General features: G+C 35.4%; 1 protein-coding gene across 7 annotated transcripts in view; it reads right to left on the bottom strand.

Moving 5' to 3' along the window:
• The window catches only part of USP32 (ubiquitin specific peptidase 32), an 86,238-nt gene that overhangs the window by 26,599 nt on the left and 44,542 nt on the right, over nt 1-15,097 (bottom strand). For 6 of the 7 annotated variants that reach the window (XR_012631759.1, XR_012631760.1, XR_012631761.1 and 3 more), the window contains exons 6-15: nt 13,677-13,808; nt 12,085-12,192; nt 11,190-11,305; nt 10,744-10,806; nt 8,837-8,920; nt 6,049-6,110; nt 5,829-5,931; nt 3,869-4,061; nt 2,500-2,675; nt 1,622-1,762 (exon numbers count right to left, since the gene is read on the bottom strand). Coding sequence is in view for 4 of the 7 variants with exons in the window: in XM_074890675.1 (XP_074746776.1) it covers nt 1,622-1,762; nt 2,500-2,675; nt 3,869-4,061; nt 5,829-5,931; nt 6,049-6,110; nt 8,837-8,920; nt 10,744-10,806; nt 11,190-11,305; nt 12,085-12,192; nt 13,677-13,808 (1,178 nt within the window). In the remaining 3 variants the exon portion in view is untranslated. The remainder of the gene's footprint in view (nt 1-1,621; nt 1,763-2,499; nt 2,676-3,868; nt 4,062-5,828; nt 5,932-6,048; nt 6,111-8,836; nt 8,921-10,743; nt 10,807-11,189; nt 11,306-12,084; nt 12,193-13,676; nt 13,809-15,097) is intronic. The other variant, XM_074890678.1, reaches the window with a different exon arrangement.

Here is a 15,097-nt window from a genome sequence, read left to right as displayed (position 1 = left end):
CAATTCCATTTAATATATAGCACTTTCACATTTGAAAATTATATTCTGCAATACATTCTGCATTGTGCCCCAAATTAATTTTTAATTAAAGAGACTACAGCTTTAATACAGCAAATACTAGTGTTAGTTACAAAAAGTCAATTTCAGTTCAAGTTTTTTTCCTTTTTTTTTTTAAAAAAAACTTTTATGCAAACAAGTACAAATACAACCTTATCTTTGATAGGCTCTTGCTAATTAGCTCATTTTATTACAAGGCTTTAAGTGACTACAGGCAGTTAAATAATTGTTGACATAAAAATGCAGTATTACCAATCTGTAAATACATTTTTATTATACAATGGAAATACTTATGTTAATTGTTTTGTAAAACTATTTCACAATTTTTGTGAGATACACTGGCTTTCCTGCTTGCAGTCGAATGTAAGAAATGTGAAAATTAACTACATATGAATTATTTGCTGACATATGAGTATTTCATATGTTTGGAGGAGCGTTACTGATTTTGTGCTGAAGAATGAGAATGATCATCACTTGCCTCACCAGTAAGATTTTTAGTTACTCATTAGAAAAAATAAAGGCAATTACCATAATACTAAAAGAAGAATGACACAAAAGAACTATTTATTTTTAATATATGATATGCTCAAAATAACAAATGGTATTCACATGGCCACGATACATAATATCTGCAACAAAAATGAAAACTGAAGAACTAAAACAAGAGGGGCCAGACTGGATGAGTGTATCGGGTGAGATTCCTGGTCTTTGCTTTTAGCACTGAACACAGCTGGCCAGAATCATGCTGATGCAGCCTTAGACAGTAGATGCCAACTCAGTTTTAGCATCTATTTCTTGTGGAATTGCTTATGATAAATGCTGTATTGAAAACCCTTCGACTAGAAGCTGAACAGCACCACCAGTCTGTGCAGTACTCAAGAGCTGATACACTCATAGCAAATTCTTTTTAGGAATACCTACTCCTGCAGCTGGCAGCTACAGCTCAGAAGAGTTTCTGAGCAACCATTTTGACAAAGAATAGCCTTTGCCTGTTTTCTTCACTGGGATCACCTATTGTTATCTGCTTTTCCGAACTTCACCAAATCTTGCACATTGTGTTTTCTATGACACTGAGCTTGAAGGACAGCAATTGTTACCTTCCCCCCACTTCATCAAATTCTAAGAGAGAAAAAATGCATTTTCAAAGTCGCAGGTGCCCCAGTTTTAATATTATTGGTTTTGCAGACCAGTTTAAAATTTATCTTAGCTTTTAAAGATGAGTGTTTTGATGACAAGTCTTTTAAACTGATCCCAAGTTTACTTTTGTCTGCTTTAGTAATCATGATCAGTTGAGCAGCGCTTCTGTCCTGTTGCAATATCTCCTGGGGATTGTGCTGCAAACCTCTTGGCAAATATCCACAACTTCCTAGCCATGTCCCTTCCTGAGACTGCGTTTTCCCAGCTTGCTCTTCAAGGCTTTTCCTTTAGACTATCCATTTTGGATGAAGTGGGAGATGACCATAAATTATTACCTTGTACAATGGGCAGAAGCTGGGACACATTAAGTGGTTTACATTATCTCGGTGGTTATGGCAAGCAAAAAGTGCCTATAATCACAACTTACCGGCCTGGGCAAGGACAGATTTGCTCCATACCAATGGTAAAGTGCTCTCCAAACTGGTTCTGGCACCATTATGTAGTCCTTTCCTTCAATCAGTTGTGGAGATCGCTTTAATCTTCCACCCTCCATTGTTAATGATGCAGCCTTTAAATAAAAAGGGATTTTGTTAAATCTCAAGCGGAATAAATAGTATACAGCTCCAACGATTGTAGTTCATGAACACAGGACACTTTTTAATTGTTAAAAAACTTCTAAGTAGCAATTAACAACTGCTTTTCACACTGAAAGATGGTATTTAAGTTTAACAGTACTTAACGCTCAAGTTTCACTATTTAATATTTCTCTAAAAGTCTGTCCAGCATACAATTCGTAATAGGTTTCCCTCGTGTCACCTTCTCCGACAACTTCAGACACTGCATAGAGAAACCTGATCTATGCTCATCAGTGATGGTGCTGGTCTGTGTTTTACATTTTGTTTGTGTGAATAATGGAAAAACTGTCAGCTTGCTTTTACTATTTAACTATTTTCTGGTTTTACGGAACAGCAATAAACTCTTCTATTTAGATTGAAAACACAGAAGGGTTTAATTATTAAACTATTTTACATTTAAAGGTAAAAGTTGTGTTTTCATAAATGCCTTTTCCATTTGTAAGTTTTAAGAACATTTTGAATGCTTCTCACAAAACACTCAACAGTAGCCTCAGAAGTAGAATACAACTTTTTCCTCTTAAAATAAGAGTAAGAAACTGAAATTTTGTTATGACAAAGCAGTGTTAATTTAGAATTAAGCCACTAGCTGAAAAAAAACCACATAAAAAGCTGTGATAAAAGTACACTAAAAGATACTTTTCCTATATTCACATGATTCAGACACATTTACCTTCACTGGTTCTTGTGTTACTAGGGGTTGGTTATCAATAGCTCCTGGTTTCTGAGGATTAAGCTGTAGCAAAGTATTCCCATTGGTTCCAAGGAAACACTGGTTATTATTGTCCGAAGTATTATGCTGCCTAGCAAAACATACATCAGTCCCTGGTGTGCCAGGGTACAGAGTATCTGTAACAGAATACAAGGGAAAAAAAAAAAGTCTGTTTCTGGTCATGACTCCATAAACCATAAATGAATGAGTCAAATTCTTGTATCCTTTGTTTGTTTGTTTTTAAAAAAGGTTGTTGAAGAAGGTTGCTATCCTATTCATACTTCAGTAAAACATGCAACTCTTCCAAACTACAGTGACAAATACACTATTACTCTCAGAAAAGGGAAAGAAGTGAATATATGAGATCCAGATATCAAAGCAGATACTTACAAATATACTGGTTTGAAAACAGCCTAACTAGGTTTGCATAAGCAAATGTGTTTGGCATTTGCTTGTTATCTGGATGTTTGAATATCAAACTTCTGAAAATTTTATATACAAAACTGAATATATATGCAATAACGCCTTATTTTTATTTTTTCTCCCTGAAAATGCAAATGTTTTTATTCTTACAGAACCTCCTTTAGTTATGCAGAACCCAATCTAAATTTCAGGCTAAAAAGAAGAAAGAACCTTTAAACTAAAACTTGTCTCCCTTCCTGCCCTTCCTCTATAACCCCCAACCCCTACCCCAAAAATGATCAACAGTCATTTATCTACTTTAAATTGAAGTTACAGTTTTAAGATACAGATTTTAAAATACCAGATGCAACATTCAGATGTCGTATAAGAAAAAAAAACAACCCACGTCTCCAATTCTCACAAGAACTGACTGAAAATCATCACTAAAATCTCTTCTTTCACAAAGATGGCTCCTAGAATCTGCATAAACTCATTTAGATCACATGCCCTGTAAAACTATAACTATGCTTTTCCTAATTTTTTTTCAGCTTCTTTCCTTTTTATAGTATCTGAGGTCATCTCATTGCAAAACATAGTGCAATACCAACTAGGTATGAGCTAGAAACAACTTAATGTGAAGAGGGGAAAAAAAATCCACACAGAAAACAAATGATAGGACAAAAACTGTCTTGAAAACAATTCTGGAAACTAATCATAGCATAAAAGATGAATTACTGTTTAAACAAGACTCTTTCTTGTTGATCCACCACAGACTAAAAAATTCTAGTAATTCACCGACGTCCACACGTAGGCCACTTCTGCAATCTAAACTGTGTTATCTTTTTGCCTGGAGGAATCCATGCAGTATGTAGTTTTCTCAAAACCTGTTCTACATTAAACCTCCAAGGAAATAAGATGTTATGCTTACTGCTGCTAGTAGTCTCTGAGGCTTCTGATGCAGTAGAAATATTATCTGAAAACTTTTCTTCTGTTGCACTGAAGTAATTAAGACCTCCCATTTTGTCTTCTCCCTGTTCTGAAGTATTGGCTGCAGCAGTTACGAGTGAATTCTTACCTCCACTCAAGACAGATGAAGGCTCTATCACAACAGGGTTTGCATCCTAAAATTAGTAGGCAAGTAGAAAAGTCAATTATAAGCCAATCAGAGATGTTTAGCATCAGCCAAACCAATCACCAAATTTCACAGCTACATGACCACTTTTGCATATCACAACGAGCTTTATAGAGAAATACATACTTTCTACATCTACTGACAAAAAATCTGCAGCAACAAACAGCCAAAACTGTTAAACCAATCAAATGATCTCTTCTGCACAATGTAAAAATTGTGAAATACCAGAATTATTTTCTCTATCTAGATACACAAAAAGACAACCATTTAGACAGCTATAATTATACATATTTGAAGATTTGTCCTTGTTGAATTTCATATGGTTAAATGAGAACAACAAGCAGAAGAACAAAAAAAATTCTTTCCTCAAACCTGCAGCATTTTACCCTTCCCTAACTTTGTTTTGAAACAAAGTTCTGTTGTTTCCTTTGAAGAAACAGCATTGCAAAGCCAATCTGGCTCACACTTGGGCAAGATAAAGGTGCAGAAAAAAATCTGCATCCCCCCCAACAGCATAACTTGCCTGCCTGGTACAGGCAAGATGTAAGAAGAATCCTACCCAATTTACAGCACCAGTCACAACAAGAAATGGCAATAAATGAGAAAACAGAAAAAAAAAAAAGGGAATTAACTGAGCCTTAGGAGAGGAAAAAAGAAAATCCATGCAATGAACATCACTGTAACAACACTGGAAAAAAGGGGTGTTTCCTGTTTTATGTTGTCTCCTATTTATCACATCACTAAACACAGTATCTTGTCAAATAAGAAATCTGTACAGTAAAGCTAAAAGTACAAAAATAAGACTAAAATATATGTTGGAATTACAGTAATCATTTATAGAGTTTCACTGAAAATCTGAGTGTTCTCTTTGCTCGAGAGGTAGACAGAGTGACTAACGGCATTGTGTTACTATGTGAAGGATTAGGTATGAAATCATGTGAACATCTACTACAACAAGGACCAAATTACCTAGCATTTCAGGCATTTAAGCCATCATTTATCCAATTCATTGTGCACAAAGAATAACTAATTACATGGTTGGTTAATGCATACATTGCAGTTTTATGCAAATTTTTAGTTATTTATAAAACAACTCAAATACTTATATGATTACTTATCACTATATAAAACTCTTGAGAAATAGTTTATTTCACTTGTATAACATGCAAAGAATATCTCCACCTCAATTAAATTTTATTAATTAAATATGCTTTGTTTTGTAAAATTCATAGTGATGTTTTAACTTGAATATTTTAGTTGAATAGTATTAAAGAGCACCCTGTAACTATAAGGTTTTAGTAGGACTCCTGTGATTACCATGAGGTACTGAACTATTTTTCATCATTGCCTATAAACCAAATTATACCAATTCCCTCATTTATCTGCCCAGAAAATGCACAGTATTTGCAGCCCAAGCAAAGTCAAAACCAAAACAGGTAGCTTTATTATCAAATGGATCAGAAGACTTAAGGGAGGTACTATTGTGAAAGTACGTTTTTACTCAAAAAATATTTTGACATGCAGGAATGATGAAAGAAAGTACAGAAAGAGATGACAGTTTAATTAAATTATAGTGAAAAGCTCACCATGTGACAATGATTCAGCAAAACAATTATTTTCCACCAAGAGACAGGAGATGCTTAATTTCAAGCATTATTGGTTCAGCAGTCAATTGCTCCACACTCTTTTTTCATCAGCACAGTCACAATTACAAAGAAATCACTTGTTGAGTACACGTTGTTATTATTATACTTACGTATTTGACATATTCTTTCCACTGGTGCCACCATGGCATTGCAATAAGAAACCAGTTGTGCCCTGGCTGAAGGCCATACCTGCTTTCTCTTTCTAACCAGCCTCTGCACATAAAGAATGAACAACATGAAGTACTAGTTGAAACAGGAAAATTACAGTCCTTCTGAAGATATTAAAAGGTGATTCTGAAACCCATTAAAGATTCTGAACAAAGCACGCACCTAATGATCTGTCCCTCCTCTTCTGGAGTGGCAGGTCGTAGCCCCAAAACTATATGACACACCTGGAAAAAAAAAGTAATTCTTGTCAAGAATTTCACTACTATGAAACAAGCATTAGGGAAATGAAAGAAAAGAACAACCCTAATGGGACTTTTCAGAAAATGCTTTTAAATTATGTAGCAAGATTACCTAAAATTGAACAAATCACTAAAGAAGTCTTTTGAGCTATGAGATTCACAAACTGTTCCTACTGTTAAGACAAAGATACCAAGAATGTCAAATGCCCCAAGACAAATTAAGGTGAACAGAAAATGAATTTCCAGTATTTTCAGGTCTGAAGCACACACTATGAAAGATCACAGTTAACTGACACGGATCAGATATACAAAAAGTTAAGATGTCTGTATGTACTGGAGAGAGGGAATGAGGAACGGGGAGAATGCAGGGAAAATGCAAGCTGTTGGAAGAGGATAAGCTAAAGGTTAAAGAAAAAAAAACAAAATGGAAAGGGGAAAAATGAGGAGAAGTGGTTATCTAAGGGACTGAAAGGAAAACAAGCACATGAAGAGACTGAGGGAGAAGTTTAAAGCAGTCCAACCAACCAGTCACCACTGAAAACGCACTCAAAATCGTAGGACATCATCTGAATGACTGATGCTATTTGTTTCTTCTTTTTTTGTTTTTGAATCAAGCACAGATGAAAAAGGCACCACCTCCTAGATGGCTGCCTGATTTGGGTGGCGTTTTATTCTGAGTACAAGACAGCAGTCCCAGATGGCCAATATTTTACTCCTCTCTCGGCCTCGGCTGCGGTGGGGTCTGGCTGGTTTCTCCCAGCAGCTCCCCAGCCCCAGGCCTGCGGCCGGCAGCGAGAGCGGAGGAGAACAGACTCTGCAGGAGCCTTTGTTTCCCAGTGCAGGGAGGAGGGTCAGCTGTCTCCTCTCCAAGATGGTTTTCAAATTGGTTGCTACTCATAACATGATTTATAGTCTTTTCCTTATGTCTCTTTTGAGGCTATCAATTTGCAACTCAGCTGGAGATTTCTAATGACTGGTGAGATATCTTATTTAAATTTATATTACAGTGTGAGAGACCATTTCACATTCTGAATAAAACAAAGGCCATTAGCTGCTGGGAAGCAACAGATTTTCCAGCACACACAACACAGCTGGCTCTGATGTCTCTTTCTAAACTCATGTAACACTGTGCTAGTATCAGATTCTTCATACAAACTAACCCCGCCACAAACAAACCAATTTGTTGACAAGCTTCCCAAGGCGCTCCACTCAGACTACTTAGCTTTTCTGCCTGCAGATGAGACACACAAGCTCATGACAGTTCAAATGCTCAGACAAATCAATGGCAGACTCTGTCCTGTGTGAGCATGCTGTTGAGCCTGAAGCATGAGATGAGGGTGCCTCATGTGATAAAGTTATCAAAGGAAATAAAACTAAAAATCTAAAATGAAAATGTAGCAGCTCTGTCAGGAGAAAAAAAATATTGTAAATGAGTCCTCCAACAAGCAACGTGTAAAAATGGTGATGTGTAATCATAAAATGTTCATTCATTCTACCTCAATATTGCATAGATATTTGTTAGTTCATCAATATTAAATTATGATAGGATACTTGATGCCAGACAGTCCAGAAGTAAAGACAGCCCTCCTTGAAAAGGTTGCAATGTAAGCAAAACCTGATGCAATTAGAGATAAAAAGAATTTGTAGAACTTTCTGATTTTATTCGTTTCAGCTGTGGTGTAGCTGATGGCCTCAGAATACTCTCAGTCACCCTGAAGTTCTTGAAAAAGCATAGTTCAAAATACAATTTATAAAGTAGTCTAGGATCAGAAACAGGAGAAGCAGTAGTATGCTACTCAGGCAGCCTCTCACAACAATTATTTATTTTTTTAAAAAACCACACAGCTTCTCTCTGATGAAATACTTTTCTGCTACAACCTGACCTTGTAACTGATGAAGCTTCACTGGCAAGATGAGAACAGAGCGCACTGGTTCTCCCTGGCCCTCCCCAGAAGAACCAAGACTGTCATACGGGGCTGGAGGTGAATACTAAATTAGGGCAAATCTTCAAGGCTCCATTAGGATTATTATTATTTAAACTCCAAGTATTAACCTCTACAGAAAATGGGTAGGGAACAAACTGCAGTGAATGAAAATACTCTTAGGGGGTTATTTTCTGCACAAAGTGAGCCAGCACTAAAATATGACTGTTTTAAGGATTTATAAAAATCCAATTCAAGCTCAATTAAAAACAAATTCAGTACACTCTTAATCCTCAGCTTCTGCAACACAATAGTGATATGATATCACAGCTCTCAAGCACTGCTTCATTAAGAAAGCAATGAAAGGTTCCTTAGACGGCTTTAACAGAAAATGTAAAGGGAAAGTGGTTGTAAAGAGTTAGCAATACTTTTTCTCATTTCCTGTGTCACTTTCTTGGCAAAGATTTGCAAGAACAACTGTTTACGAACACAGCCTTTTTCTAATTGAAAATATAACTGCTGATACACTTGAAATTTCATTTCATAAACAGTACATTATGTTCACTTCAACAAATTATGCTTTAGGCATCTCCATACACTGAAAAGAATAATAATCAAGTAGAGAATCATTCCATCAAGGTAGGGCACAACTGCAAAACCACATAACTTATTGCAACAGACAAAACTGTAAGCGTGTTGGCTGAACACTGATGCTGCACTTCATGGACACACCAAAAGCTCCTGATTAAATTACCGTAATTTTCAAGCTTAAGTTTCCTCTAAACATACCTGAAAAAGTAGATTTAAAAATTCATTGGCAAGTGCACTCTTCACACTCCATATCTGGTAGTCCTCCAGGGTGAGGTGTCCAAGCTTAGTCAAAGGGAGGAAAAGGAAAGGGGAAGGAAAAACCATCAAACCATTAACCTATTTTTATTAAAATTCTCATTAAATGTGTCATACAAGGCATGACAAAGCCAGTGATTTGATAAAAATTAGCAACTACCACTCTGAATAATAAAATTTGATCCAGTGAAAGAAGAAAAATTCAGTTTTAGCATAACATATGAAACCCAGAGAACCAGAAAGAGTACAGAGGCCGAACACGTAACCTTTTCTCCTGCCCTCCATCATTCAGGTTTAGTACTCATGCCCAACTGCAGTAGTGGTACTTTCTCAAACCATGAAACCAGCAGAAGCGGTACAGGACTGCTCAGGGCAATCACTTTGTAGGAAACAAAACAAGACTAAGACAATCTAAGTCTTTGATCATCCAAGTAAGTTCTGCACATGTAGATACTTGCATCCACTCAGAAACCCACCATCTTCCTCTGCGGGTTAAGAAAAACTATTTTGGATCATCAAGTCTTTATGATCTTACCTTACAACACAAGTCCTATTAATTCTTAATCACTTGCAAAGTTACAGTAGCATAACACTGACCAATGTCAGAGGACCTTCTGATTTTTAACAATTCAGTGACAAGAGCAATTTTTTGTATGTGCATTTTAATATAATTCATGGCCATTTTTAACGCAGTGGCAGTTACTCTGCCTCTTCTTACAAACCATTTTCTCCAAAGTTCACACAGGTCAAAGCTAACAAAGAGGTTAAGTAATTTATGTAATTACTGCATCATCAGCTCTTTCCAGCACTACATTCAAATGAATCTTCTTTTTTACCTCTTTGTGGAAACGAGACTGCTATACGTTTGCTTATAAACTACCCTTTTTAGAAAAGCAAAGAATAAAAACCTCAAAGGATGAAAGAAAGAGCTCACTGAAGCTGTATTTTCTACTGCTTTGCTAATGAAAGAATTATAATAAAATATTTGCCCACCACTTTGTTGGAGTATAAGCAGGCAAGACAACTATTCAAACAAGTAATTAAGCATTTCTAGACGTTCTTTATAGTTTTTCTTAAATTATTTATAGTTTTCAGACACTCTTCCTAATTAGTGAAGCAAAGGATGAAATAATGGAAACAACTTCCCCTATATTGTTTGCAGATGATAGTACCTATCTTGAAAAAGCAAGAACATAATTAAAGATTTACAGCTAACTATAAAGCACAATATAAACTAAGACTCTTTGCTGTGTGTCATGACAGTCATGACAGATGTCTCCATAGTTTTATGCATACTTAGCTCTGAAACAATATCATCGTATATAGTTCACTGGTCATATATAATATTATTGCAAAGTAGTTTGATAATGATAATGCATAAGTCACTACTGAATTAATACAGTTCTGTTCCAGCATAGAAGGATAATGTGTCTTTACATAGCATAAAATATAAAGAAATATTAATGCACTACCCCTTTTTTCACAAGATCATTTTTACCATGAAACAAAAGAACAGTTTCTCCAGAACAAAAGTCAAGCATCAGATTTAAAACTGCTATTAATTATGCACAGCAAAGCCTTGCAAACGGTATATGCTTCCAATTAATTTCATCTGGTTATGTATTTTTTGTTTAGTTTCATATATAAAAATGGCTTATAAAATTCAAATATGTTCTTTCTCTCACATAACAATGTGGAAAATTTTAATGGAAAACTGACATTTCTTGAAAGACATTCTTTTATTGACACATCTCTGCTTTAAAGGAAGCACAAGATTTTCTTTTCCTTCTTATAAATAAACTGAAGATACTAGGGTATAAAAATGACAAGGAAAAACAGCAAATTCCTACCTTTGTGGTATCATGCATATTCAAAATATCTTCTACAATTTCAGACAAACTCATGTCCAATTCCTTAACAAACAAAAGGATTAGAAAACAGAGTTAAATTCTCACAGCACTCTGGATCTGCATGTGTTCAGAATGAAAATATAACTGTAAGAAATGCTGATGATACCTCTATGTAATTCCAGCTGAGTGCTTCCAGACAGTTGTACTTTTGTACTTAAGGTTTCTTTATATCAAACAGCATGCATTATAGTCAAATCATTCTGCTCTGGTTAATGGCCAAAGTTACATGAGGTAAGTTACATCCAGTTATCAATACTCCTACTAAGGTAGTTCAAGGAAGCCTGTATTTCACTGAAACCATGTTCAAACAACATTCACACTCCTACTTTTGAAGGATGACTGTATGACACAGATACAAATGAATAAAAAACCCAAATATAACTTACAGATATTTTATCAGTACGGTTATCTTTCCAGACCTCTAAAAGTGCAACCACCATTTCTTTAAGTTCAGTGCGAGACAACACACCGTCCCGGTCAATGTCAAAAACCTTGAAGCAAACTGAGAAAAAGGAAATTACTTTTCTATGTCAGAACTACTCAACATTTTTTTTTTTTCCTTGCAGAATGTAAGTCTGCAGAGTCACAAGAACATGATTTAGTGCTGACAGTTTTGATGAGGCAGGATGCATGTGTTGTAGTGAGGAAATGGAGCAGCTGTGTTTCATAAACTGAAATCTAGATTCCTGCAATTCTGTGCTGTGTTTTCTGATGTGACATAGCAGGGAACATATGTGCATCCAGAAATTTCCAGTGAATGATAGCTTTTAAGTTGCAGCAATATGGCTTTGGAAAAGTACGGAACAAAGGTTATTTCAAAACACAAGAACCTTGCAGGGAGACAGCTGAAAGCTGGACAGTAAACAAGGCAGAACATGCTATTTACCACAAGTCAATCAACAAGGACATTCGTTTTATATTATATTATATTTAATGAATAGGTGTTTGCACTTTCTATATTGAGATATACACTTCTGCACCATAATACATGACACTGCAAAATAACTTCTGAATTTTTTTTTTTTTCACCAAACAGGATGACAATTTACATGAAGCTATGGAAAACTGATAAAATATACAGAATTAGGTTTAATCACCCTTTATAAAAGGAAGCCTTGATATGTAAAATTCCTTTATTTTTTACAGTTTTGATGTCTGTCACCTCTCACAGACATACACTTGTTCAGTGGAAAAATTTCCAAAAAGATGGAAACAACTCAACTTCATTGCTCAAACTGAAAAACTTCTCTAAAATTAACGGTTAACATTTCTCATACTTACACTTCTGTCTTTCTGCCAAGGGTCCCCTGCAACATGCTGAGAGCCCACAGGAAATTTCTTTAAAATCTATGTGATTGTCTCGGTTTTCATCAAACGCATTAAACAAACCTGCAAATCACAAAAGCATCTCCTGTTACAGCATCTGGCTGAAAGAGCTGACAATCTTACTTAGCATTTACATGAAGCGTTAATGGTTAACACTTTCAAGGAGAAGTACGAACACTTATGATTATAACTAATTCTTACAAAGTGTAATAAAGATAATTGATGACTTTAACACCATTTTAAAGGTGAATTAGATCACTCAGGTATGCCTAGACAACACCGGGGGTAGGGTGGAGAAGGAATCAAGAATTCTGAACAGCAGCCTTATTCTCACACCTTTCTTGGAATGCCTGATTTAGAGAGGGTACATCTAAGCCAGTATGGTCAGCACAAGCACTTTCACAAAAGCCAAAGGAAAAAATAGTAAAGGTACTCAGATGCCAAATGTTTTGGCTTTTCCAAAGTGCCTGATAGAAACTCCTTTGAAAATCACTGAATACCATTGTAAATTCGGCCCTAAGGGAGTTAGGAACTTTAGTTACCAGCCTTCAAAGGATTTAAGACTTCTATTCATTCAGCGCATATAACTTTTTTTTAATCCCATGAATTATTTTTTTTTTAGTGACGACTCAGTTGCATTACCCACAGAAGACATACAGAATGACCAAAAACCATTCAAGTTTCCCCACAGCAGCTGTATAAATTTATAGCACTAAGTAGATTCAATATCCCTATTGAACTGAACATAAGTTCTGGAGTTTTAACAGCTTGCACCCACTGCAGAAGAATTTCCCATTTTCTTCTTACTGCTGCCACTTGTCAGTAAAGCTGGTCATTTGGTAGCAAAACATTGTCACTTTAGGACTGCAGACAAAAACGAGCATGTAAGTAGAATGTTATTTACTGTCCTTATGTTGTGCAGTAAATGGCAATTAGACAACTGCAACCTCCAGTTATTACCAGAGTGGCTTCAACTTGAAAGACCAGCTTGGTTATTAACATGTCTGCACTGCACCATGCAAACCTCCTGACCAAGCCTTCTGAACAAAATCTTCCTTAACTTACACTAGTAGGGAAGACTGTTTCATTGCCTGCATGATACAACTTCTGACTTGCATGCTGAATTGTCCTTTAATAGATAAAACTCATATTTGTCAGTTTAAAAATGGTCTTCTCTTATCTCATTCAGGGACAGCAGTGTATTTTGTCGTTACAGAATCTTAAGGAACCCAATGAAAAATTCTAAGCAATACAGGGCAAATCATATATAAAGTTTGATGTATTTCCTGACAACTAATAAGAATGCAACAAACAGAAGCATCACTTCCTTCATCATTCCAGATTTCCCAACAAATAGAGATTTCTCAGGCATCTTCTCATTTTCAAACATTCAGACCTCAGTGGAATGAACCTCTGTAATTTAAGTTTAAAATACATTTTCAAATAGGCCCAGTTTTAAAGCCATAAAATCTGCACGTCAATAGACTATCAGGCACTGAACACCACAGCAACATCACTTCCTTGCACGTTTGATCGAAGTTCCATACCTTCACTCAGAGATGGATGAATAGGTGGGGAAACTAAGGGGGCAAATGTTTCTAAATCAAAACGTCCAGTTCTTGATTGAGCTTTTAGCAGCCAGTATCGTTTTTCAAGATCGATGATGTCAGATTCTTCCACTGTATAATCAACAAAAATAAAATAGAATTTTGATAATATCTATATCATGTTAGAATTCAGTACCAAATAAAAATGTAGCATTATTTTGTCACAAAAAGAAATTATAATAATTTTTTTATGCCTGACTCCTTCATATAAAAATTAAAAATATGAGCAGTAGAGAAATAAAGGTCTGATTTTACCTTCTTTATCTACAGAATCATCTTATCTATTCACCATCTAGGTGTTCAACATCTACAACACATCATCACAAGTGTTTAGGAATATAAAAATTAACTTTTCCCACTCCTAAAGGCTCCAACAGTCTCTTCATTTTCACATATTTCTTCTTCATGAACTGAACAGGTAGATTACATGTGCAATATCTTATTTTCCCAAAGTATCCGATATTTAAATCCCCTAAAAGGACATGCAGTAACATTTAAAAAACAATCCCAGAACTCTCATGGATGGAAAAAGAAAAAAAAAAAAAAGTACTTGGCTAATCTTGGAAAATTCCTATTTGAAATTTTTAGCCTTCTTATACAGTAATAAGGATAAATGTTAATGTGACATTTAAACATTGTATGTCAGCGTTAATTTTCCAAATATAAAATAGTTTGTTTCACTTTATTATTTATACAATAGACATACTTAGAAACCCAGTCAACATCGGGGAGTGATTGTACAAACCTAGAAGACACTTTATACAGAGGAACTCACAAGCTAATTTAAAGAAGGGGAAAAAACCAAAACCCTAAAACCAACAGTGAGTAAAACAAGGTGCTAGGCAAAGGTGAATAAAAATAGCCAGAGGAAGAACTTGTGTTTTCTTTCAAAACATTATATGCAAATTATGGTCTCCTTACGTTTTATCCTTGAAATCAAATATATATAAAAATATTAAGTTTCTGCTCAACAATATTTTTAGCCTTTTTACATATGCAAGTGTGTCACAACACTGCTTTAGGTCAGTGCAAATTAACTGGTTCTCAGATAGATATGTAATGACAAAGCTGTCTATATTAAGAACCACTATGTGTGATCCCATTCCCAGATGATTCTGAGTCTTTAAATCCACGCCAGCTTTCTAATAGGTTTAACTTGAGCTATTTGACCTGGTTTAGCCTACAGAAACAATAATAATCCTGTAAGGCTTAAGAACAGAAAAGATTCAAAAAAAGTTATATGTCACAACTGAAATTCTTTTGATTTCTTTTCCTATTTCTGTCATTAGGAGTAGTGATTTAATCAGAATAGTAACTTAGGTAACCTACAGTAAGCATGAACTAGTTGTAACTACCCAGCA

Source organism: Strix uralensis, chromosome 20, assembly GCF_047716275.1.
Source record: "Strix uralensis isolate ZFMK-TIS-50842 chromosome 20, bStrUra1, whole genome shotgun sequence".
Lineage (NCBI taxonomy): Eukaryota > Metazoa > Chordata > Aves > Strigiformes > Strigidae > Strix > Strix uralensis.
The sequence above is the reverse complement of the archived record's forward strand: the minus strand, read 5'-3'. Positions and strand labels throughout refer to the sequence as shown.